We start from the raw sequence: 23,477 nt of genomic DNA on the forward strand, positions 1-23,477 counted from the left end.
TTTATTTTTGGAGTCAGACAAGCCTTGATTTGAATTCCAGCTATCCCACCTGCCAGCTTTGGGACATTAGGCAGAACTCCTCAAGTCCTCTGAGTCTCAAGAGTTTTGGGAGTTTTTTGTTTGTTTTCTTTTGTTTGTTTGTTTTTTAATGTCAAGATAATAGTTTCCATCTAACAGAGTTACCATGAGGGCTAAAAGCAATAACCTTTGAAAAGCTTTAGGGCTGGCCCAGAGTCTGTGCTCACGATTGGTCATTCTCTTCATTTCTTCACTGGGACCACGCGGTCAAGATCCCCCGTGTCTCCACTGCCTCCCAGGCCTTCTGAGACATTCTCACTCTTGGTTTTTCTTGGAGGCATAATGATGTCAGGCCCTCACTTCAGAGTCATTTCCAGGAGGCCATTTCTTCCTGAGAAATTTCCTGCCACAAGACTTTCCTCCTGCATCTCTCCTCCTCAAACCTGGCCCTTGGGCATTGAGGGGATTAGAAGCCCCCTTCCACAAAAGACAGAGCTTTCGTCAGAGCCCTGCCCAACCCAGGAAGAGAAAGTCGCACAGAATGGGGGCCCCACTCTTTCCTCCCCACCTCACCACACAGCAGGCTTTCGGGAGCCAACAACAATGGCCATAGTGAACCCACCCTCGCTCTTTCTCTTGCCTCAGTGTAGGGTTTCACAGAATGTTGTCTTCTGCGCAGTGTAAGGAGTGGTAGGAGTTGCTGCCAGTCTGCACTTGACCCAGACAGTGAGGCGATCCAGTCTCTACTTCTGTGGGAACAGCTCAAACAGACTCAAAGGTTAGATTGCCCCCATGCAAGTCGGGGAGAATGGAGGCCTTGAGGAAGAACGTGACTTGCCCGAGGTTACTCAACTAGACAGCCAGAGCGGAGACAAAAATCTCAGCTCCTACCTGCTAGATCAACACATTCCCTTTCCCTCCAACCCTACGGCCTCTCCTCTTCAGAAAGCGGAGGTTCTGGGCTGTTTCTCCTTCCTACCTGTTGCCATCTGGAATATCCAGAAGCAGAGACCACTCAATATCCTCTTTTATGGGGCTTTACAGACCTTGGGGAGTAGAAGAAACCTGCAAGCCAGTATGACAACAGCAGGGCACAAAGGAAACGCCCCTAAAAGGAGGTGCCTAGCTAGACCAGGGCGTCAAAACCATGCCTGAAATATCTCCAGATCTCCTCAACTCTCTCCTTGCTCAGCCCAGGAATGATGGATCACTGTGGGAATTTATCTCTCTCTCTCTCTCTCTCTCTCTCTCACACACACACACACACACACACAGGAATTCAGGGAAAGGAAAAGAACTAAAGGAACCCATTTCCAAATAAAATGCTGAGCCTCCATCCTGTTTCAGATTAAAAGAAGTGGGAATAGGGATGCTACAGTTGCCAGGAGGGGCAGTCATCCTAAAAGTTCAAGGTCACAGCATCTCTGGCCATCCTGCTATGTCTGCTTTTCTTCTCAACATTTCATTCTTCCCTGACCTTCTCCTCCCTCTTTTCCTACCCATCCCTCTCCTCTTTTCCCTCTTTTTTCCCCCTCCTGCACCACCTGTTCTGGGTCACACTAATGACCACCTGCAGAGGGCTGCTCACTTATCCTGTAGCAAAGACAGGATATTCTGGAGACAACCCTTCCCAAGGAACATAAAATCACAATAACTGCTACTGGTACTTGAGGGTTTTCTGGGCAGGGCTCCTCACCACAACCCTGCCAGTGAGTTATATCTCCATTTGCTAGATAATAGAAAGACTGGGATTGGGGGGGGAGATGCACCTGGATGGCTCAGTCAGTTGGGCATCTGACTCTTGACTCAGCTCAGGGTCATGGATTCAAGCCCCACGCTGTGTGTGTTGCCCACTTAAAAAATAATAATAATAAGACTCAGGGAAGCAAAGTGACTTCTCCTAAGGTGAAGGTAAGGTAAGGTACATACACTAGTATGTACCAAGCAGTAGTAGTTGATCTAAGTCTGTCCAGGGCCCATGCTCTGTGCCCCACAGCTTGTCTCAGGAGCACATTCTTCACACTGGGTTTGAAGAATGCCAAGGAACAAGGCCTCCTGCCTGCTTGGTTTGCCGGCAAAGGTCTCTCTGCCTCTATCCTGTGTCTAAACTTGGGTCCCTAGGATAAGCATTGGTCCTGAATTATTCTTCTGGGTAGCTGTGGTTGGGATACCCGAGAGGCCAGCTGGGAACACGCCTGGTGAAAATCCTGTTTGTCAGTTACAGCCTTCCTTACTCACCCTTTTGTGCTCAAGGAAAGCCCAGAGCTCCTCCCCTCCACAAAATCAAGAAAGAATCTTGGGGATTCTCCATCTCCCCGTGCCCAGGCTATTTTGGGGATGCCAGGCTTCTGACTTGGCTTTGGAGCTCTTTAGCCTGGAGCATTCTTTCATCTGTGCAGACCAGACCCAGTGGGGAACCGAGGCGGTCTGCTCAGTGCCTGGCTTTTTGGGGCTCTCGGTGCCTGAGCCCCCGAGGGCACGTGGCCCATCTCCATGGAAAGTTGGACCCAGGAGAAGGAGCCCAAGGTGACACCTGCCACAGCCTTGGCAGGCCGAGTCTGAGAGAGGCCTGCCAGCTGCCACTCACCTGTCTGGACCATGGGGACTGAACTTGGCCCCACCACAAGGCAGAGCTCCACTTGCATCCTTTCCTTCTGAGGATCATAAGAAGGTCTACCAACCCCCCTACTCCCTTGCAGTGTAGGTCAGCTTCTTCCTAGAAGAGGGATAAGGAATATTTCTAATAGCTGTTTATGGAACACTTTCACATTCTTTAACTCTTTTGTCCTCGAAGTAACTTAGGAAGTAGGTTTTATTACTGTGCCTGTTATGGGGCAGGGACCTGAGGGGAGTTTTGTCATCTTCAAAATTCCTATGCTGAAGCCCTAATCCTCTACCTGAGAATGTGACTGCGTTCAGAGATAGGGTCTTTGAAGAAGTGATCAAGATGGAATGAGGCAGCGAGGGTGGGCCCTAATCTAATCTCACTGGTGTCCTTTTAAGAAGAGATTTGGACATACACAGAGAAATGCCAGGGACACACAGCCTCAGAGGAAAGGCCATGTGAACAGGTGGCCAGGGTGTGGCCATATGCAGACTAAGGAGAGAGGCCTCCGGAGAGACTGACCCTGACAACACCTTGATCTTAGCTGTCTGGCCAGTGCAACTGTGAGAAAATAAATCTGTGCTGTTTCAAGCCCCCGGCCTCATGGGATTTTGTTACGGCAGGCTTAGCCAACTGACAGACTCAGAAAAGATGCAAAACCTGCCCTATATGGACACAAGCTGTTGGCCCTAAACTCCAGACCTTGTACAGAGTTTCTCAGAAGCTGCCGTGAGCGCTATGACTCCTTACTTGTCTACCAGAGGCCATTTATCAAGTAGGGACAAATTCCTTTTTGCATTTCTAATTAGTCAGACACATACCCCTGCCAGAAAGACCTTCAGGTGAGCATCAGCTAACCAGTGTTCCCCACTGAGCTGATAGGACTCCAACCCAAAGCAGTGACGCCCAACATCTCATCTCACCCATGCTGCTAGAAACCAGGTAAGGGGACAGTGCCCACAGCTACTCTAGGGTGTGGGGCAATATGGTGGGATGGTTCAGAAACTCTCTGGGCAGCGTCACCTGGGGTTTCCACACATCCATTGGGGGTTGCTTGGTTCCCTGGGTTGGCCCATTGCTGTTCTCAGTCTAAATCTGGAGTATGACTGACTAAAGGGGAAAAAGATAGGATTGGGGTTGAGAGTAGCAAGGCATCCTGCTAGGCTAAGGATATCCCATGCTTCCCTATGGTAGGGCAAGCAAGGAGTTCAAATCACGCTACTAATATATCCTGAGCTTCCTTTGCATCTGAAGTGATTGAATTTTCATTAGTGTGAACCAGAAGCCAAGATGAGGATGATCATTAGAATTATGCATTAAGAGAGAGAGGCAATGGGCACATGGGTAGCACAGTCGGTTAAGCGTCTGCCTTCAGCTTAGGTCATAATGCTAGAGTCCTGGGACTGAGCCCCACATGGGCCTCCCTGCTTGGTGGGGAGTCTGCTTCTCCCTGTCCCTCTGCCTCTCCACCCCACTCATGCTCTCTCTCTCTCTCTCTCAAATAAATAAATAAAATCTTTTTTAAAAAGAGAGAGAGAGGCAAAAACCAGAATGGGTGGGTCATCATTACCTGTTATATGCAGATTAATAAGTTAATTCATGGGTGCCTGGGTGGCTCAGTTGGTTAAGTCACTGCCTTCAGCTCAGGTCATGGTCCCGGGGACCTGGGATCGAGTCCCGCATCGGGCTCTCTGCTCAGCAGGGATCCTGCTTCTTCCCCTCCCCTCTCTGCCTGCCTCTGCCTACTTCTGATCTGTCTGTCAAATAAATAAATAAAATCTTTAAAAAAAACAAGTTAATTCATGGAAAGCCTGCTACCAAGTTCAAGTAGTTATTATTATTATTATTATTATTATTATTATTATTATTATTCACTATCATTTTCCTCTTTCAGGTCAAACCTATTAATGTCTTTGGCACTAAAACATGTATCTTATTCAGTTTATTAAACCAACATTTATTGGAAGCCTTCTGTATGCCAAGAGGTAGGCTAGTTGTTAGGGTTACAAAGATAAACAAAACAGAAAAATGTCCCCACTTTCAACTCTCACTGGAGTTGGGAGAGTGATATGTTCAGAAACAGTTGTCTTTCTCAGAGATCCACTGTCTGAGCAAAGGAGAAGGAAGAAGCATGGTGCTTGGGGTATCTCAGGAGGGTAAACGGGAGTTATCTAAGCAAAAGGACACCTGTGGAGGGAACAGGGCCAGCTACAGACAACCTTGCATGCCTGTCCCTTGGTCTTCCAGGGCCCCTGAAGGGCCTAAAGGAGGGAGTGGACAGATCAGACATACCCCTTCACTATGAATGCCCTGCCAGCTTTAACCTGTTAGTAGTGAGCTCCAATCCCACCTGCCGACAGTGGGCAGGACTAAAAAAATAAAAGCAAAACGGGACCATTGAGATCAAAGTAGGAAAAGCAGAGGGAAGGAAGAGATAAGAGGAAGGAAAAACAAACCATTTAATGGAAAGCTCCCCTAATTTGTGGCCTCTGTGTGGAGGTGTGAAACTATGAGGACCACAGAAGACGTTTTAAAAATTTTAGCCTGAATACTGGCATTTGGGGACATTTGTACGGACAGCTCTAGGAAGGTAGCCAACTGGACGACTGGGACCTATCAGGTTGAATCTGGCAGAAAAGGAAAGTAAAACTAAGAGATTTTTAGTGCCTACTCTGTGCCAGACACTTTAGCATTCAGCTCTGCCATTTCAATCTCATAACCACTCTTGAGGTCAGTATTATTATTCCTAACTCCTAATTTTCAAGTGAAAAAGCCCAAGTTCAAAGTAATCAGGAAGTAACTTCTTAATCATCTTTTTCACTCCAACTCCTGCTATATATTTTGGGCAGTTCTATTGCCTAAGGCTCAGGTTCTCAATCTTGAGCGTGCCTCAGAATCTTCCAGAAGGCTTGTCAGAACACAGACTGCTGGGCCTAACCCCCAGAGTTTCTGATTCAGTAGATCTGGGGCGGGGCCCGAGGGTTTGTGTTTCTAACAAGTTCCTGGGCGACATTGATGCTGCTGCTACAAGACCACACTCTGAGAAGTGATCCACCCAACATCCCAGCCCAGTGGTTCCCAAACTGTGCCACCTTTTGGAATCACCTGGGGATCTTTAAAAACAGGCACTGACACCCAGCTCCCAGGCCCACACATTCTGATGTAACTGGTATGGTTGCAATCTGGGCATTGTTATGCGTAAAAACTCTCCAGGTAACTGTAACCTGCAGCAAAGGATGGCGACCATTGACCTAGCCTCACTTGGCCTTGATGCTAACACCCATCGCCACCCTCTTCTTCAGCTGCCCAGCACTGGGGCCAGGGGAGGGACTTGGAATGTACTAGCACTGCTCACCACATCTCTCCCAACCCGCCTCCTCCCACTGGCTCACAACACCTTCTAGAACTCATTACACCTCTCGCCCCCTTCTCCCTTTCCTTTAGTCCTTCATCTCCTTCCCTATTCAAACTAGACCCTGTGCTGCAGCAGGTGTTACAGCCATCTCTTGCCCACCATCAGGACATCAACGCCCTTGTTCTTTCCTTAACAACACCTACCTGGAAAAGTTTGAGGATCTAAACCAAACTGCAGATGTGGAGTGCGAGGAGGCTTTGCGAAGTTGATGGCGCTTGACCCGAGTCTCGATGAACAAGTCAAAGTGGAAGTGGGCATTTCAAGCAGGGGCACGGCATACACAGAGGCACAAAGGAGAGATTACCTGGAGAACTTCATGCTGTTGTCCATGTCAGGCACAGGTACCTAGCCCTACCGTGTCAGGAAAAGGCAGCCTCTTTGACAGGTGGGGACAGGCCTTGGGCAACAAGCCAGGGAGTTTACATCAAGTTTACAAGTATGAAGAGCAGTCAGTTGATAGGGTTTTTTTAAATGACTTTTAAATTATAACATTAGTACATACTTCTAGAAAATATGAAAAATGTAGAAAAGCATCAAGTAGAAAATAACAGTGGTCTCGAATCTAATGATCCAGAACTCAACACTGTTAGGATATTAAGGGAATTTATCCTTTTCTCCTATGCATATTCTTACTTAGCTGAGGCCGTGCTGTGCATAAATAAGTGTGTATCTCACCTTCACACTTAACGTCATATACATAGTTAATGTTTTTGAAGTTTTGTAAATATCTTAATGACAGAGCAAAAGTCTATCGTCATGGATACTGTATACTTTATTCTCATACAGACGGAAATGAGGAAGGGGGGATGTCACTGCTATAAATGATACAACAGTGTTCATATTTGTATGCACTTAGATCCTGTCAATGATTTCTTGTGATTGGTACCAAAAAGGAAATTAATGAATCAATAGTATGAAAATTGTAGACTCCCATTGTCAAATTTCTTTCTAAAAAGTTTTTGCCAATTTACACTTTCATCATAGGTGTGAAAGAATGCACATTTCATCTTCTCTTGCCAGCACTTGGTGTTATGATTGGTGCCACTGAAGGATTTTTGGTATGAGGATGACATGAGCGGATTTGCATTTATAAAATCACATACTGAGGGCTGAGTCAAGCGGGCCAGATTGGAGCTGCTATTGCCATCCTTGCTGTTCTTGCTTTGCTTCCACATTCTCCTTTTTTCCATTTTCCCATTCTTCATCTTTTTTTCCTCCTTAGAGAGTGTATATTAAATGTTCTCTGCCCACAAACGCAAGGATTTTTACCAGGGGCGGAACTGAAAGGCCTCAGTCTAGTGGTTGCAGCAAACTTGTGCCCAGCTCAGCGACCCTCTTCCTATAGGTGTCAAGAAAAAAAAAAAATCTAGACAATAATTCTCCTTATGTAGAATTTTTTTATATTTTTCAAAGAACTTGCCAAGTGGATTTATTGCTAAATTAATTTCTTTCTGCATTCTGTGACCGTCTGACCCTACATATCATTCTGTCCCTGGAACATCTTTGCCCCTTCTCCTTAACCCAGTGAATTACCTGACATTTATCCTTCAAGACTTTCCTTAAAAGTCTGTGACATCTTCCTCCCTTACTTAGCCCTCCCATACTCACGCCTCCCTGTCCTCACAGTTCAGTTATAGCATTTTCTACACCTACTACATTTTCTCCCTCTTGACCAAGAGTCCTTCAAGAGTAGGACATTTTGTATTCCCAGTTCTTATCCGGCACTCAGTTGCTACTCAGTAACTTATGAATGAATGAATGAATGAATTCCTGTTTTACTAAGGTACATGAACATTCCAGCTTAAATACTAATGAGTTGAAAAGTGTAAAGAAGGACAATATGGAGGTGATGTGAATTGCCAAAACCATACTCTGAATCACTGGTACCAGGTAAAACAGACACCTGGTATACCAGATGTCCTGATCCTGGATTCTAAGCTCTAAATAGTAATTATTCTATGTGCTTGGATGTTGACTTGCACTCTATTCTGTTTCACTTTAAGTCCAAATTTAATTTATGCATAAGTATCTCTGCGCTAAAGGAAGTAAAGGGAATTAAGTGATGTCAAAATATCCCAAAATGTGAATCAAAGAAAACTACCATGGACTGTTTATGGGCATCACACAAAAGAAGAGACTTGTGGTCCCATAAGTTTGGGAAACAACGTTAAATAGATTTCTTTATCTCAGAATCTCATGGGAGGCATTGTAAGAAAAGGAAAGAAAGATCATCTGGGCCATGGTGGAGAAGTAGAGGAGCAGTCAAGTCTTCCTTCAGTAGTAGACAAGTGTCATCCTAGCCTCTTTATGGCAGAGAGGATTCAGAGCACAAATTCAAAAGCAGAACAGCAAAAAGCATACCAGTATATCCTAGCCCCTTACCCTGCATGTATCTCCTCAGTCCCACATGTGTGTAAGCCTCTGCCCCCCACCCACCCACCATGTGGATGAGATCAGCCTTCATTACTTCTCTTCTAGAGCCAGGAAGCAAGGTAATGTGTGGGAAGTGATAGCTGCAAGGTAATGTGTGGGAAGTGATAACAACTTAAAGCCATTCAACAGGAAAATTTGTTAAAAGACCAAGACATTGTAAAAGCTGAAACACTTGAGTCTATTAAGTCCCCTGCTTCTTAGAACATCTTGTTACCAGGAAATGTTTCAAGGAGGGAAAACATTGATCTATAACAGCACTGTCAGATACTGAAGCCTGGTACAAAGAGCAACATTTTACAAGACATCTGTCTTTCTGCCATTAGGGGAACCTCTGAAAAGTTCTGCTTCTTTTTCCTCCTACCCCAGTATAACTCCCCCACCTTCCTTACCCCTAGATACACTCCTCTGTTTCTCTCCTCCCTCCTCCTCCTTCCTCCCTTCCTCACCCCTCTCTCATTCATAACCTGTGCTGATTTCGCAGACACTGTTAAAATGGCACAGTAAGCTAAGACTACCCAATGGTTATTTAATGCTCTTTGGTAAGAAGGGAACTAATTAAATGACTAGAGGTTTAGATATTCATTGTTTATTGGATCCAAACTCTTTAAGAGAGCCTGGAGCGTTCTCCTAAACAAACACTGCTCTTTCACGGCCTCTTGGTCCAAGACCAAATGAGATGGAGAGTTTAAGAGACAGAGGAGATAGTAACTCTTCATAGATATGAAAGGAAAAAAAAAAGAAGGAGAAGGAGGAGGAGGAGAAGGAGAGGAGAAGAAGAAGAAGGAGGAGGAGGAGGAGGAGGAGAAAAAGAAAAGGAAGGAGAAGAAAACAAGAAGGGGGAGGGGAGTAGGGGGAGGAGGAGGAGAAAGAAGAAGAAGAGGAGGAGGAGGAAGAAGGAGGAGGGGGAGGGGAGGGGGAGGAAGAAGAAGAAGAAAGAGGAAGGGGAGGAGGAGGAGGAGAAGGAGGGGAGGAGAAGGAGAATGGGAGTGTGGGCTGAAATAGAAAATAGAGGGGAAAGATTCTGTGTCTGTCACAGGAAGACGAGCAAGCACTATTTGTCTGTTGGCAGCTGCTGTCCATCAGTGATCATCAGGAGGTTGGATTGGAGCAGTGTTGACACATTTGTGGTCAGCCCCATGGTCTGCTTAGCTCTTCATTTGAAATATGTCCATCAAGAGAATGTTTTTAAACAACAGTCTTCTAAACAAAAAAGTAAAGACAAGCCCAAATATCTCCTTCGCAGTCTTAACAAACACCATTACACTATAACCAGGAGGCACCTTCGACAAAAACCATCTATTAAATAAATAAAAGCATTAACTTTCTTGTTTGGGGATATTAGTAGGATGTTAGTGACTAGGTACAATCTGTGAGAAAAGTACCTTTGCCTTAGTAGGCCAAAAAAAAAAAAAAAACAGAAGCTTTAAAGAATCCGCCTTTTTGTTTTGTTTCTGTTTTAACTACTAAAGCTGTATTGTAAAAGTGAGTCTCGTTCCCAGCATCAAACCTTGATCCTGCCATTTCACAAGAAATCAGGCAAGGGCAGCCCTCAGGAACTCTGAACCAAAGATATCTTCCAGGTGCTGAATCAGGAGGAACTGCCACTGTGAGAGACCTTCGAGCCTATGGGACTCTGAGCCTGAGACTCATATTTTCTGTCCCACTTTTTCTACTGTGGACCCAGAATAATCTGGTGGAGGTGAAATCCTCTCTTCCTTGGCTCAGATGAGGCACCCGGTGTCCTGAAAGAGGTTGGCTCACGACTGGCTTCCCACAGGCCAAATTTGAGGTTAATTGACCATCCGTCATCATCTGTAGGGCCATGATGTTGTTCCGACATTCAGAGAAAAGAAACTTGAACCAGATACAGAGAAGGACTTCTGTCACCATCACTTCCTATCCTAATCGCAAACCCATGTGTCTTTAGCTGCACTGGTGGGGGGTGGGGGGAGGGGGTTGAAAATCATTTCGGAAATAGCTGGTTCATCATTTGTTACTCTCCATTTGAAGAAGCTTCTAGAATTGCCAACCTATTCATTGGATGCATATTAATGTTCTGAATGAAAACCTTTTTTTCATTAGAATTGGGATTCTGTTCATGAAAAGTACATGTATTGACCTTTGGGGGAAATTCCCTATTCATAGTTTGTTTGAAAATGCTGTTTGATGGGAGATGAAAGGGTATCCTTGACAGATCTGGATTTCTGACCAAAACCAGCCTGAGGAACAGAGATGTGTATGCACTGCTTCTGTTTGTCTCACTCTGCAGACCTCAGTGACCAGCTCCTTGAAGTGGTGGGGCTAGAGGGAGCCATGGAGATGGGGCAGATCTACACTGGCCTGAAGAGTGCTGGCAGGAGGCTAGCCCAGTGCTGCTCTGTCACCATCAGGTACGTTTCCTCATTACCCAGCAGCCTCCAGGTCTTCTTCCCCCTCAGTGTTCTTACGGACAAGGACTAGGGAGCCATCTTTGGATTTCAGTGCAGGGAGAGTGCAGGACAGAAGCCTGATTAAATTTTATAAAGAATATCTTTAGAGACATTTAGTTTCCCAAACTAGGTATAATGCAACCATCCAAAACTTCAACTGAAGGGTTCACCATGACCTGTTTGTTATTCCCTTGTAATGAATTGGTGAAGTTCTCTAGATAGTATAAGATTATGAGGTCCAGAGAACCAGAGGTTCAACTCCTGCCTTTTCTTTTCTTTCAAAATTCAGTTAACCAATATATAGTACCTCATTTATCTCAGATGTGGCGTTCAGTTATTAAACAGTTGCATGTGACACCCAGTGCTCATTATATCACATGCCCTCCTTAATGCCCATCACCCAGTTATCCCATTCCCCCCAACCTCCTCCCCTCAAGCAACCCTCAGTTTGTTCCCTATAGATAACAGTCTCTCATGGTTTGTCTCCCTCTCTGATTTCTTCCCTTTCAGTTTTCCCTCCCTCCCCCTATGATCCTCTGCTCAGTGTTGCCTTTCTTATCTTTACAAATTAAGATGCTAAATGTATGCCAGGGGGCACACTGTGACAGAAACCAGGTTCTCTGCTCACTCTTTCTTGGATAGTGGACTTAGAAATACTATGTCCTGTGTGCCTTTGTAGAGCCAAACCATCAACATCAGCCCATCTGTCATAATTGCCTAAGAGTGTGATGCTTCTGCAAGGTGGGGCCATCACAGGTCTGTCACTACAGGCTGCTGGAACAAATTCAGTCGAAGAGAGGGCATCCTCTGATTTTGGTTGCTTCTGTTTAGTCAATAAAACTCATCAGATTCTTCTCCACCTGGTTATTTGAGAAGTCTTTATCCCCTTCCTTTTCCTCATTCAATGTTTACAGTTCAAAGCTTTTAGTGTGCCTTAGGGATCTCCTGGAAGGGCCAGAGTATTCAGACTTCCCAAAGGTATTTGACCACAGAACTCTTTCCTCCCAAAACCTCTTGAGTGTCCTCAGCACACTTTTAAGAAAGCGCTGCTCTTGGCACTAACCAGTATCCTTCAGAAAGATCCTGAGAGCTGGTTCCCTGACATCCCTTAGCTGAAGTCTATCCCACTAACCCGTTTCTTCTTTCCCTCCCTGTATCTTCTTTGTCTTTTCCATTATTACTCAGAGCTTTGCTTGTTTTCTCTCTGGGTTGCTGTTGTGCTGGGCACCTGTTTTCCACATTAATCTCCATACTCCCTTCCTTGTCTATCCTCCATGACTCCGGCACTGAGTAGGTCCAGTCTGTTTGCACGGCCAAGCCATAACTGACACAGATCACAGAGAACATAACATCTTAGTCCCCGGGGAATCAAAGAAGCCATGTGTAAGAGGGAGGACTTTTTCTTCACATTCAGTAGACCTATCTTCAGATAGAACAGAGAGGGTGAGCCAAGATCCCCATCCTCCTGGGCATTTCCCAGACACCCTCCTCAGCCCCAAGAACCAAAATGCCATTCTCTCCTCTTATGATCGGTTTTATTATTAGGTTTATTATTTTTTATTATTAAATATTCTCAAGATGAGTTAGACAGTGATCAACATTGAAACATAGCCTGTGTCCCTCGTTTTATCATTTCAAAAGCAGGGCAGATGCCAAACCCAGGTGACAGCTTCCCAGCCAGTGGGTGCCAACTGTTTGTTCCCTGCTCACCCGGACCAGAGGCTTCCGAAAGGACTTTCCTTTTCTCCCAAAGGCAATAGAGAACAAATTAACAACTCTTCCACAGAAGGAAGTCTAAAGACCTCATGTCTTTCCTCCTAAGAATCCGTATGGCAGAGAAGCCTTGTCCCCGACGAGAAAGCAGCACTGTCTTCTCTCCTCTCCTCCTACCATGGGGACAGTATTCGCAATGACCCCATTTCCCAGCTAAGCCAAGTTCATAGTCCATGCAACCACGGAGTGCCCTGCTGTTCAAGACATGAAAGAGAGGATGGTTAGGAGCAGGAGCAAGGCAAACACACTCAGACCTGAGCAGTACCTTGCATAAGTTAGAGACATTACTTCATTGACATGGTGCAACCTCTCAGTCAACAGAGAAACCAGGCCTTTTCCCATTTCATAACCTTTCCCATTTCACTATGGAGTTTCTGGCACAGTCTGCAGGCCCTCCGGCTGGTTGTTGACTGAGGGTCTGCCCAGCACTGACGTTGCCATCCCTGTTGCCGCTGTTTCCCAAACTTCCAGCAGTGGACCTCCCTCCTCACGGCTCACCCGGGACAGCATTTCGCAAAATAGGGTCTGAACACCAAAGCAACAGAATTGCCCATAGCCTGAGTTGTGACCCCAAGACCTGCCTGGTCGGAATTCCCGAGGTGGGCTCAGAAATCTATTTTTAACAAGCCCTCCAGGGGAGTCTTAGGGAACCACTCCGAGGTGGGCAGAGGAGGTCCTCCCACTTCTGTCTCCTTTGTGGGGACCACCCTAAAATTCTTGGACTCCAGAAGCATCGGAGTTCACTGTGTTCTCTCGGTGCTTGGTATTGCAGGACAAACAAGCTGCTGCCAATGCAAGTGGATGGGGAGCCCTGGATGCAGCCCCCTTGCACGGTGAGTGTCGCCGATCTTTGGGCCAAGGGTGAGAAGCTTTATCTTGGGCCCCTGTGGGGGCACTGGCAGTGGGAAACCGCTGACTCTCAGAGTTGCCTGGCGTTTGGGGAAATCATGCAGTGCCGCATGTCTTCCACTGTATTCATCCACCTGTTCCTGTCCCTGCTGAGACTTCATTGAACACCCGCTCTGTGCCAGGCACTGTGAGGTACCAGTTTCCAAACCCAATGAGACAAAGACCTGTCCCCTAAAGCGCTCACACGTACAGCTGGCGAATTCCAAGACTTCTCTGCAGTATCCTTGAGCATCTCCTCTTGAGTCATTGCAATGGCAAAGAACTTGGCCCCCAGAAGGAAAGCTGCTCTGTTGATGAATGAGTCTAATTGTTAGAAAGCATCTCGGTAGAAAAGCCAAATCGGTACCCTGGCCCTGGAACTTCTGCCCAGGCACTGTGACCCCTGGAGCCCAGGGGGTATTGGGGGGGCATACCCCCCACCATGCACACACTTCACCACCAAGGCATGGACCTGAACTCCCCTCTGCAAGGGGAGACGCCGAGTTCTCGCTCAGCAGCCAGCACTGTGCCTTGTATGGAACAGGAGCGCAATGATACTTGCTGAACAGTGAGTAAATGCTAAACAAATGAGCAAACAAAAGAAAGGGAACATCCTCCTTCCCTGATTTACCATACCTACAGCAGCCCTCCATTTAGCGCAATGAGGGGGACAGGCGTCCTTCCTGCTTAGCTAGAATCCCAGCTAAAAACTCAGTGGTGAAGAGAAACACTGTCTCTGTGTTCGGGGCCAGGGTGCTCCCTGGGCCATTACATTAATATCACCTTCAGTACTGTGGTGACTGTGCAAACCTCCAGAGGCAAAAGCAATGTTTCTAAGCTCCCTCACTTGTGGAGTATTCAAATATCTCAAGAACCTGCTATTTTGAGCCCTCGGAACACCAAGTTTTCTTCTACTAGAGGAAGGGTTTGCATGAGATTTCTACCAGGCCTGAATCGTAGATGTGTTTCCATCACTCTTGGTTCCATGTGACTTCTGTAGATTATAAAACTGGCCCCTAGAGACAGACTCTAGGGATGGCAACTTCTATAAAGGGTATCAAAAGCAGAGATTTTTCTGCAAAACCTTACCTCAATCTTCTGGCTTCTATGAAGACTAAGAAAAAGATGAAAACACACTACAGCAAAAACTAATAATAGCTTACCACTTTGTTAGAATTAGAAAGGATGGAGGAAATTTCTACTACTTATAATTTCGATGGAGCTAAATTGAGAAAAATCTATCCAAACTCCTCTTGTCTTCTAAAAAAAGGCTGGAAGAAATCAAATCCTCTCCCACCTGGCTCAGCAAGATCTGGAAGCTGGATTGCCATTTCTCTTTGTGCAAGAACTTGGTTTTTGAAACAGTCCAATGCTTCTCCTGTCCCCACCCTGACCCTCTCTCCAGGCCACCCTTCAGAGATTTCAGGTCACTGGGAAAACATGAGATGTGACCCAGTGATCTTAAGACACAGTCCAAGGATAGCCGCATGTAAAGACATAGGCGTCTGCTCAGGCTTCCCTCACAGAAAATCACAGATGGGGCATCTTCAATGACAGTATTACTGTCCCACCTGGACGCTGGAAGTCTAAGACCAATGTGCTGACAGGGTTGTCGTGGTACGGCTTCTCTTCCTCACTTGCAGACAGCTGCCTTCTCTCCGTGTCCTCACGTGGCTTTTTCTCTGTGTGTGCACACTCCTGGTGTCTCTTCTTGTAATAAGGATGCCAGCCCTCATGGTGTAGGGCCCCATCTTTCTGACTTTATCTGCCCTTACTTACCCCTTAAAGGTCCTGTGTCCAAATATAGTCGCAGTGGGGGTTAAAACTTCCACGTAGGAATTTGGGGGAGACGTAATTCAGTGCATAACAGAAAGTCACCTTCAGCTCGCAATAGTGAAAACAAAAGTACCCTTCTTGAAACATTTTCCTGAAGACATACACCAGCTGGGAAGTAATTCTGAATGAAAGGCTTAATGACAGGACATCGTGACACAAAACAACTTTTGGCAAAAATTGAAACCAGTTAAATTAGAATGAAGGAATGTGGGAAGCATAGTAAAAAAAATAAATTTAAATAAGTAAAAATTTTTAAAAAATAATTTTTAACAATTAAAAATAAGAAGGGATAGTAAAAATATAGTGAAATTTTTCATTGTCTGTCTTCACTTTGATAATGAAAAAGCATAAACCAGAAGAAAATTTGAATAATTAGATAATCACTAGTGAAATAAAAAACAGGGTGCACACCTTTCAAATCTTGGAGGCTTTAAACCTCATGAACCCTATCAATGTCAAACCAGATAGAAAGCAAATCACAAGCAAACATTTTAATTTTTTCAAGTTTTCGTTTTAATTCCAGTTAGGTAACATACAATGTTATATTAGTTTCAGCTGTACAATATAGTGATTCGACAATTCCATACACCACCCTAACAATAACAAACAAACTTTAAATAAAAATGTTCAGGTAAGATGAAAGAGGTTAAGGCTAAATATATCAATAGTGACCCAAAAAATGTGCTGAAATTCCCTGTTAAAAGCACAGTACTCTCATATTGGGTTAAAAATTAAAATCCAATGATGTGTTTCTTGTAAGAGAAGCAAAAGGACATATATATCTTTTTATTTTATCTTTTATCAAGCATAGAGAAATCAAAAGTAAAAAAATGATATAATTAATTATATTAATTTTAGGCAAGCTAACCTTCCAACATGCCAAAAGCATGGAGTGGAATAAGAAGGTCACTTTTCATTTGATAAAAGGTACACTTATTTCTGAGATGTAATAGTCATAAAATTATAGGTGTGCAATAACAGAATCAAAATATATACTGGGAAAAACAGGATGAATATATATTCCAAAAAAAAAGAGATATAAAAGATGAATTTGACAGAGATACAAGTATTGAGAGGCTTTAAAATATTTCTTTCTGCCTTTGAGGTCAAGAAGCAAAAATAAACAAAATCACAACATGGATAAGATAACTCTATAACCTATAAACAAATTAAATATCTCGGTTTTTTTCAAGGATCCAGAGCATATTTACTAAAATAGATCTTAAACTAGTTCACAAAGAAGAAAATCTATATAAAGCCAGAGGGAAAAATCATAAAGGTTATTTTATTTGATCATAAGGCAACAAACCCAGAAATTAATAGTAGAAGGTTAAATGAATAAACAAGCAGAATCCAATCACTTGGAGGTTTTTAAATCTCCTAAAGAACAGTAGATTCAAAGGGAGATCAAAACCACCATCACAGACTATTCCAAAAATAATAAAAATCAGAAGGTTCTCATTGAAAAACTGTAGAATATAGCCTGAACTGTATTTGGAAGTAAATTCAAAGTGTCATATACTTTCGTCATTTAAAAAGGGGAAACATGTAATGAATAATTGCAAAATTAGAAGAACAACAGTAAAACAAACTGAGGAGAAGCAGAAGGAAGAAAATGGTAAGGCTAAGAGAAGAAATTACATAATTAGGAAGCAGGAAAATTGAGAACCTGTTCTTTAAACATGTCAAATATTTAAAAGCCTAATTTTAAAAACAAAAAAATGAAGATCAGAGACCTTAAAATATAAAATATATACTATAATAAAATATAAGTATAAATGTGATGGTTTCATTTAATTTAAGACATATCTTGATTCTAATAAACTTGACCATCTCGTGAAAATTCTAGGTAACGTCTAATGAAAGAGAAAATACCTTCAAGGAATTACATCCAAAATGATCTTAAAACAGATGGTCATACTGGTGAGTTCTTCCATACTATTGGGAAATAAATACTCATGTAAACTCTTCTGAATTATAAACAAAAAAAGGAAGCCACCTGATCCATTTCATGAAATTAAGACAGCTACAAAAACTGAACAGAATTATGATTTTTAAAAGATTTGTTCATTTATTTTAGAGAGATAAAGCCTGAGCAGGGAGAGAGGGAGAGGTAGGGAGTCTCAAGCAGACTCCATGCTGAGCATGGAGCCTAACCCAGGACTCAGTTCACAACCCAGAAATCATGACCTGAGGCGAAATCAGGAGTCTTATGCCTAACTAGCTGAGCCACCCAGGTGCTCCTTTTTTTTTTTTTTTTTTAAGATTTTATTTATTTTTTTTGAGAGCAGGAAGATGGGCACAGGGAGAGAGAGAGAGAGAGAGAGAGAGAGAATCTCCAGCAGACTCCCCACTGAGTGTGGAGCCTGACACGGGGTTCAGCCTCATGACCCTCAGATCATGACCTGAGCAGAAACCAAGAATGAGACACTTAACAGACGGAGCCGCCCAGGCACCCCAAAATTGTGATTTTTAAAGAAAAAAACTCTTAGGACACTAAAACCAGAAAAATACTCCCTCAAAATAATTTTAAAAATTATCCTAAGCAAATAATAAATATTTTATTTAATACTAAAATACTAGCAGAATTCTCATTAAAATCCTGGGTGAGACTTGTACGCTAATATCATTTGTACGTTTTAGCCAATGCAATATAAACAACACAGAAAAAAAATGTAGCCATTTGGAAAAGAGTCAAAACTGTCATTATTTGCAGATACTATGATTATGTACATAGAAAGCTAATGGAATCAACTGAAAACTCCAAAGATTAAATTATTTCAGTGACGCTCTATAGAAAGATAGTTAGACAAAAGTTAATAGCTTTTGTATATTCCAGCACTAACTAATCAGAAGAAGATAATAGAAAAAATTAAAGTATCATAATAGGAACAATCAAAACCAAAATATTAAACTGAATTGTGAAGAAAAAATTTAAACTAATAAGACTTAACCAATATAAAAATATATATGTATATTTGAATTTTAAAACATCCCATGTTTCTAAATAGGGATCCCAACCAAAAACCCAACACAATTATTTTTTTTAACTTGACAAAACAATGCAATAGTTGAAGTGTTTTATGAAAGAGCTGTGAGGAAGGACTTGCCACAAGGTATTAAAATAGTTAGAGAGCCACAATACTTGGCATGATATTGAGTAGATAAATCAGTAGTACAGAAGAGAGCCCTAAGAAATCCTAGTATACATAAAACCTATTAAAAAAGAAGAAAGAACATAAGTTAATTTGAAAAGAATGGCCCCCTTAACGTAGAGTATCAAAGAAATTGCCAGTTTGGGAAAATGTCATTATATACCAAAACCTCTTACCTCAAACTATACTCCAAAAACAAAATCAGAAATGAATTATTTAAAAATTAATTAATTAAAAATTAGGACTACCTAGGGGGGAACTATAATCACACTGTGAGCATGGACTTTCTGGAAAAAAGGTGACACATTTAACTGCTAGCACACTGAAAAGTCTACAAGTCAAGAATCAGTGTAGAAATTGTAAAGGCCAAGGTCAAGATGTGTGCAACAGCTGTCTCCGAGAACAGGTTCATTCCCACAGTGTCTAAAGAGCTCTTAGAAACCAGGAGAAGAGGCAACAATGCAATAGTGAGCAGACAGTTCACCGAAGTAATCCCGTGGACATCCAAAGCCATGAAATATTACTTAATATCATAAGTTAAGGAAAAGGGGGGAAAGAATTTCAGATTAAAATCATGAGAAAACCATGCCATGTCTCACTTGTCAAAGTAGCATAATTTCTTTTCCTTTTTAAAATAATATCCATTGCTGTCGAGGTGTGTAAGGGGTGAGGTAAGAGTATAAACCAGAGGGGCACCTGGGTGGCTCAGTCGGTTGAGCCTCCGACTCTTGATTTCAGCTATGGTCGTGATCTCGGGTCCTGATCAGGGCGTCCCACCTGAGGCTCTGCGCTCAGCAGGAAGTCTGCTTGGGATTCTTTCCCTCTGCCCCTCCCAAAACTCGCATGTGTTTGCGTACATGCTCTCTCGCTCTCTCTCTCTCAAATAGGTGAGCCTTTAAAAAAAATAAAAGGTACAACGAGAAAGCCATTCTGGAAAACAGTGGGAGCCATATATCAAGAAGAACCTTACAAATATTAATATACATTGATCTGGTTCATTTCATTTGACCCTTAAAATTTTGTTCATTGTTCTTTTAGAAATTTATTTTAAATAAAATATAGGTTATCAGTAGAAAAAAAATGGCAGGAAAAACCCAACATTTAAGGAAAGGATTAAGTAAGCTATGTGAGATTCATCAAATAGAATAATTTTCTGTCATTGAAAGCCATGTTAATTAATATCTAATGACATCAGAAATGCTTATGAAAGAACACTAAATGAAAACAGATTAATAAGCTGATTTCAATGTATTAAAAACATATAAACATACAAATAAACCAAAACATATATATATCTAAATATTAACTGCAATTACCTCTAGATGATTTTTGAAATTTTTCCATATTTCCCAAATTCTCAAAAAGGAGCATATTTTTATACCTATAAATTTATGTATATTAGAAATGTATTATTAAGAAAACTTGCCTTGTGCTTACAGCACGGTCAGATGACCTTTCATGTTTTATCATCAGCTAGGCAGCATAATTTGAGGCTTAAATTAAGAATATTCCCCTGCAGTTAGGATCTCAAAGTGGAAAGGGATTCCAGTTATCTAGTCCAGTGAATCCCAAACTTAAGTGTGTGTCCAAATAATCTGAAAGGCTTTTAAAATACGGGTTGCTGGGTTTCTGATTCCGTAATTCTGGATGCATGAGAATCTGCCTTTCTGACAAGTTCCCAAGAGATGCTAATTCTGTTGGTGTAGGGACCATACCTGGAGAACAAATAATCTAGTCAAATTCCCTGACTTATCGATAAATCCCAGATTTCTCCTCCACCACTGGCAAACCCAACTGTCCAGCTATATCTGAAAGCCTCTGGTGGCAAGAAACCCTTCGTGAAGCAGGGCATCCATCCAAAGAACTTAGACAGCAAAGACCTAAAAAGATTGTACAAACGCTCTCCCATCTCCCCAAGGCTTGCTTTAAACAGCGGTGTTTCCCAAATGACTTGGGAAGGGTCCAGGCTTACAGTTATTGGCCATTTTGCAGAATCATCTGAGTCATCTGCCCAGAGGGGGCAACGTTCAGGAAGGAGTCCCTCGGTTTATTGCTTCTCTTGGAGTAATAAAAATGTGTTGATTTGCCGGAAATGGCCCCCAAAACAAACTCAACACTCAGCACTAGTAAAATTTTAAAATGTACTCCATTCTAAAAGGGAAATTACATGCTGCAGTGGTTTGGTGAATTTTGAGCTATCACACAAGAGCCTATGAGGGTTCTCTCCCTCATAGAGCAGAGAACTAAGAAAATGGGGCTGCTATTCTCAGTGCTTGTCCCAGAATGTTGTAAATCTCTTGAAAGGTCTTTAAGAAAATCATAAAGACCTCAGTTAATTGCCTGACCAGCCCAATTAGCAGAGAAATTTGGGTTCTAATTACAAAGATATGGGATGTTGTCTTTCCATCGGGAGTTAAAAAGGCAAGCTCCACCATGTCCAACTACCTCCTCCAATGGGCTCTGAACTAGTTAACCTACTAGTTAGCCTCTCCCAAATTGGGACGAAGGGGATGAAAGACTGACATCTCTTTGACTCAAAAATATAATCTACTTCTTACCTTCAGTTACCTACAGCACTGGACTCCATAGACCACATCAAAAGCTCATGTTAGCCAGCATCTCCAAACTCCTACCCCATCCCACCAAGACCTTTGTCAAAACTGCTGAAAAACCAAATGGGAGATCTGAATTTCACTTCCTCCTCTTTGCCCTGGAGGTGCTAACAAGCAAATAAATTGCTCAGCTAGAGAAAGAAAAAGGAGAAGTAAGGGTCTTCCATCATCCAAAAAAAAAAAAAAAAAAAAAAATGGGCTCTATCAGCGGGAAATGTAGGCAGTATATCAGCTGCCCCTGTCTGTCCCAAGCATAGCCATCTCCACTGCCAGGACATTCTCTCTCTCTCCTGGGTTGTGCTCATCTGTCAGTACTTCCACGACCCATGCTGTCAAAAGGCCGTGTGCTGGTTCAGGGAGTAGCGTCACGAAGAAGATGGAGCCTTTCCTCACGGGGGCTCTGGTGCCCAGGAATGAGAAAAGGCTCACCACAACACAAGGACATGTGCCACAAGTCACTCTAGTCAATTAGTGCCCAATCACATGACACAGACAAGCTCCATCAGAGTCCCTCGTCTATGCCTCACTTCTGTGAATTCTGGAATAAACATAATGCCCATCATAAGGCCCATAACACAAAATTCTTGGTTTGCTCTTCTGGGGACCACCACAAAACAGAAAGATGTCCTCCCCTTCTGGAGGTCCTGGGTGGTGAAAACCAACATTAAGAGCCATTTGCAGCTTCCATCACCCAAGTTCTGCTAATTCTCCACAATGTCTTTTGGTTTATCCTTGTCTTTCCATATCCTGAGGATTTCTAAATTTAAACCTGGCTCGCCATAGTACCCTTTTAGCCAGAGTCTCCCCCACTCCAACTTACCCTGACAAGAGCTATGGAATAATTTCCCTGGAACTCTTTTCTTCATCATGTTTTTATTCTCCAATTTAAAAGTTATCGTGCTCCCCATGACTTCATATTAAACCCAGCCTCTTCCATCTTCCTTTGAAAACCCTAGACTCACCACCCCACCTGCATCCCTGACCTCATCTCTCATCCTTTGCCCTGCACCCAACCAGTTCATACGTGGCCCTCGCACCTGGTGCCTTCCCTTTCTCTTTTCTTCAATACATCTCCTTCCCTTCCTTTTAGCTCTTAAAACTCTTCCTTGGTTGCTCCATCCAGACTCTTCTCCTTCCTTACCTAACTTCTTTTTGACCCCACTTGGTCTATCCCTAGATTAATTCAAACTTGTGGATGGGTCTCTCTCTTCAAGAGTTCCTCTTTGGTTCTCTGTGGCCACACGGTCATTTCCAATGACATAGAAACCATGAGAAGGAGCTCATAGATGGCTTCTCTTGACATACATCTTTCTCCTTCACCTCCAGTGTAAGATAACAATTCCTCAACTAAACATTCATTCCATTTCGCAGTTCGCAGCAGGCTTTCATGGACAGCCTCCCATTGGATCTTCACAACAACTTTGTGAGAAAAACAGGACAGATGTTACTACCCTCACTTTACAGTTCAGCAAGCATGGCTTTGAAGGTTAAATGATTCGTCCAGAGTCTCACAGCAAAGAAGCAGGAGATCAGGGACCCACACGCAGTTCCTTGAATCCTAAGTGCCACGTTCCCACATCATCTCCTACTCTGGACATGTGTCACACTTGACAAATGCTGATGGACTGATAATGCAGATGAGTAATGTGCCGTGTCATCAGGCCACATTCAAATAGGGATTTAGCGTTCTGAAGCCATGCCCTGAGGATAAGTTTGGGAAGAAAGACAAAAATGAGAATTCACCAGTGTCTTTCACTTCCAACTGACTTAAAGTCTGCAGGAGGAAAAAAAAAAATAAAACTCATAAAACCTAAAATTAAAAAAAAGAAGAAGAAGAAGAAGAAGAAGAAGCTTTTAAAAAGAAAGTTGGTTTTTTCCTGGAAAGCTAAGAAAAGAGGAAACACCTAAGGGACTTACTTGAAACTTTCCACATGATGTGGCTCGGGTCAGATGTCAGACTAAAGCCTCTAGGTTGACTTGAAGTTGACTGGTTAATGTCTGTGCACCGCCTGGAGCAGTGGAAGCGAGGAGTCCAAGAGCTGGACTCTAGCTGTTCTGCCCTCTCTGTGGGACCTTAGGCTAATCCAAGGCTCATTAGAGCCTTGGGCCTCCATTCCTTTATCTGTCCTGCAGAGAGGTTGAATGAGATGGTCCCTGAGATCCCCTCCGGCTGTGACATTTTGAGAATCTATGAATAGCAAGGTCACAAGACAGGTGCGAGCTGATCACCACGTGGGAAGCTCACACCTGTCTCTCCCCAGTGTTTCCGCCCCTCACTTCCGGCAGTGCCAAACTCCAGGCCCAGTGAGGGTC

The 23,477-nt window shown here is 43.2% G+C and overlaps 1 protein-coding gene across 3 annotated transcripts in view; it reads left to right on the forward strand.

The window, feature by feature from the left end:
* Window positions 1–23,477, forward strand: part of DGKG (diacylglycerol kinase gamma) — a 211,890-nt gene that overhangs the window by 175,121 nt on the left and 13,292 nt on the right. For all 3 annotated transcript variants that reach the window (XR_006818085.1, XR_006818086.1, XM_046003528.1), the window contains 2 exons: window positions 10,741–10,861; window positions 13,446–13,506. Coding sequence is in view for 1 of the 3 variants with exons in the window: in XM_046003528.1 (XP_045859484.1) it covers window positions 10,741–10,861; window positions 13,446–13,506 (182 nt within the window). In the remaining 2 variants the exon portion in view is untranslated. The remainder of the gene's footprint in view (window positions 1–10,740; window positions 10,862–13,445; window positions 13,507–23,477) is intronic.

The sequence above is a fragment of the Meles meles genome, chromosome 4 (assembly GCF_922984935.1).
Source record: "Meles meles chromosome 4, mMelMel3.1 paternal haplotype, whole genome shotgun sequence".
Taxonomy (NCBI): Eukaryota; Metazoa; Chordata; class Mammalia; order Carnivora; family Mustelidae; genus Meles; species Meles meles.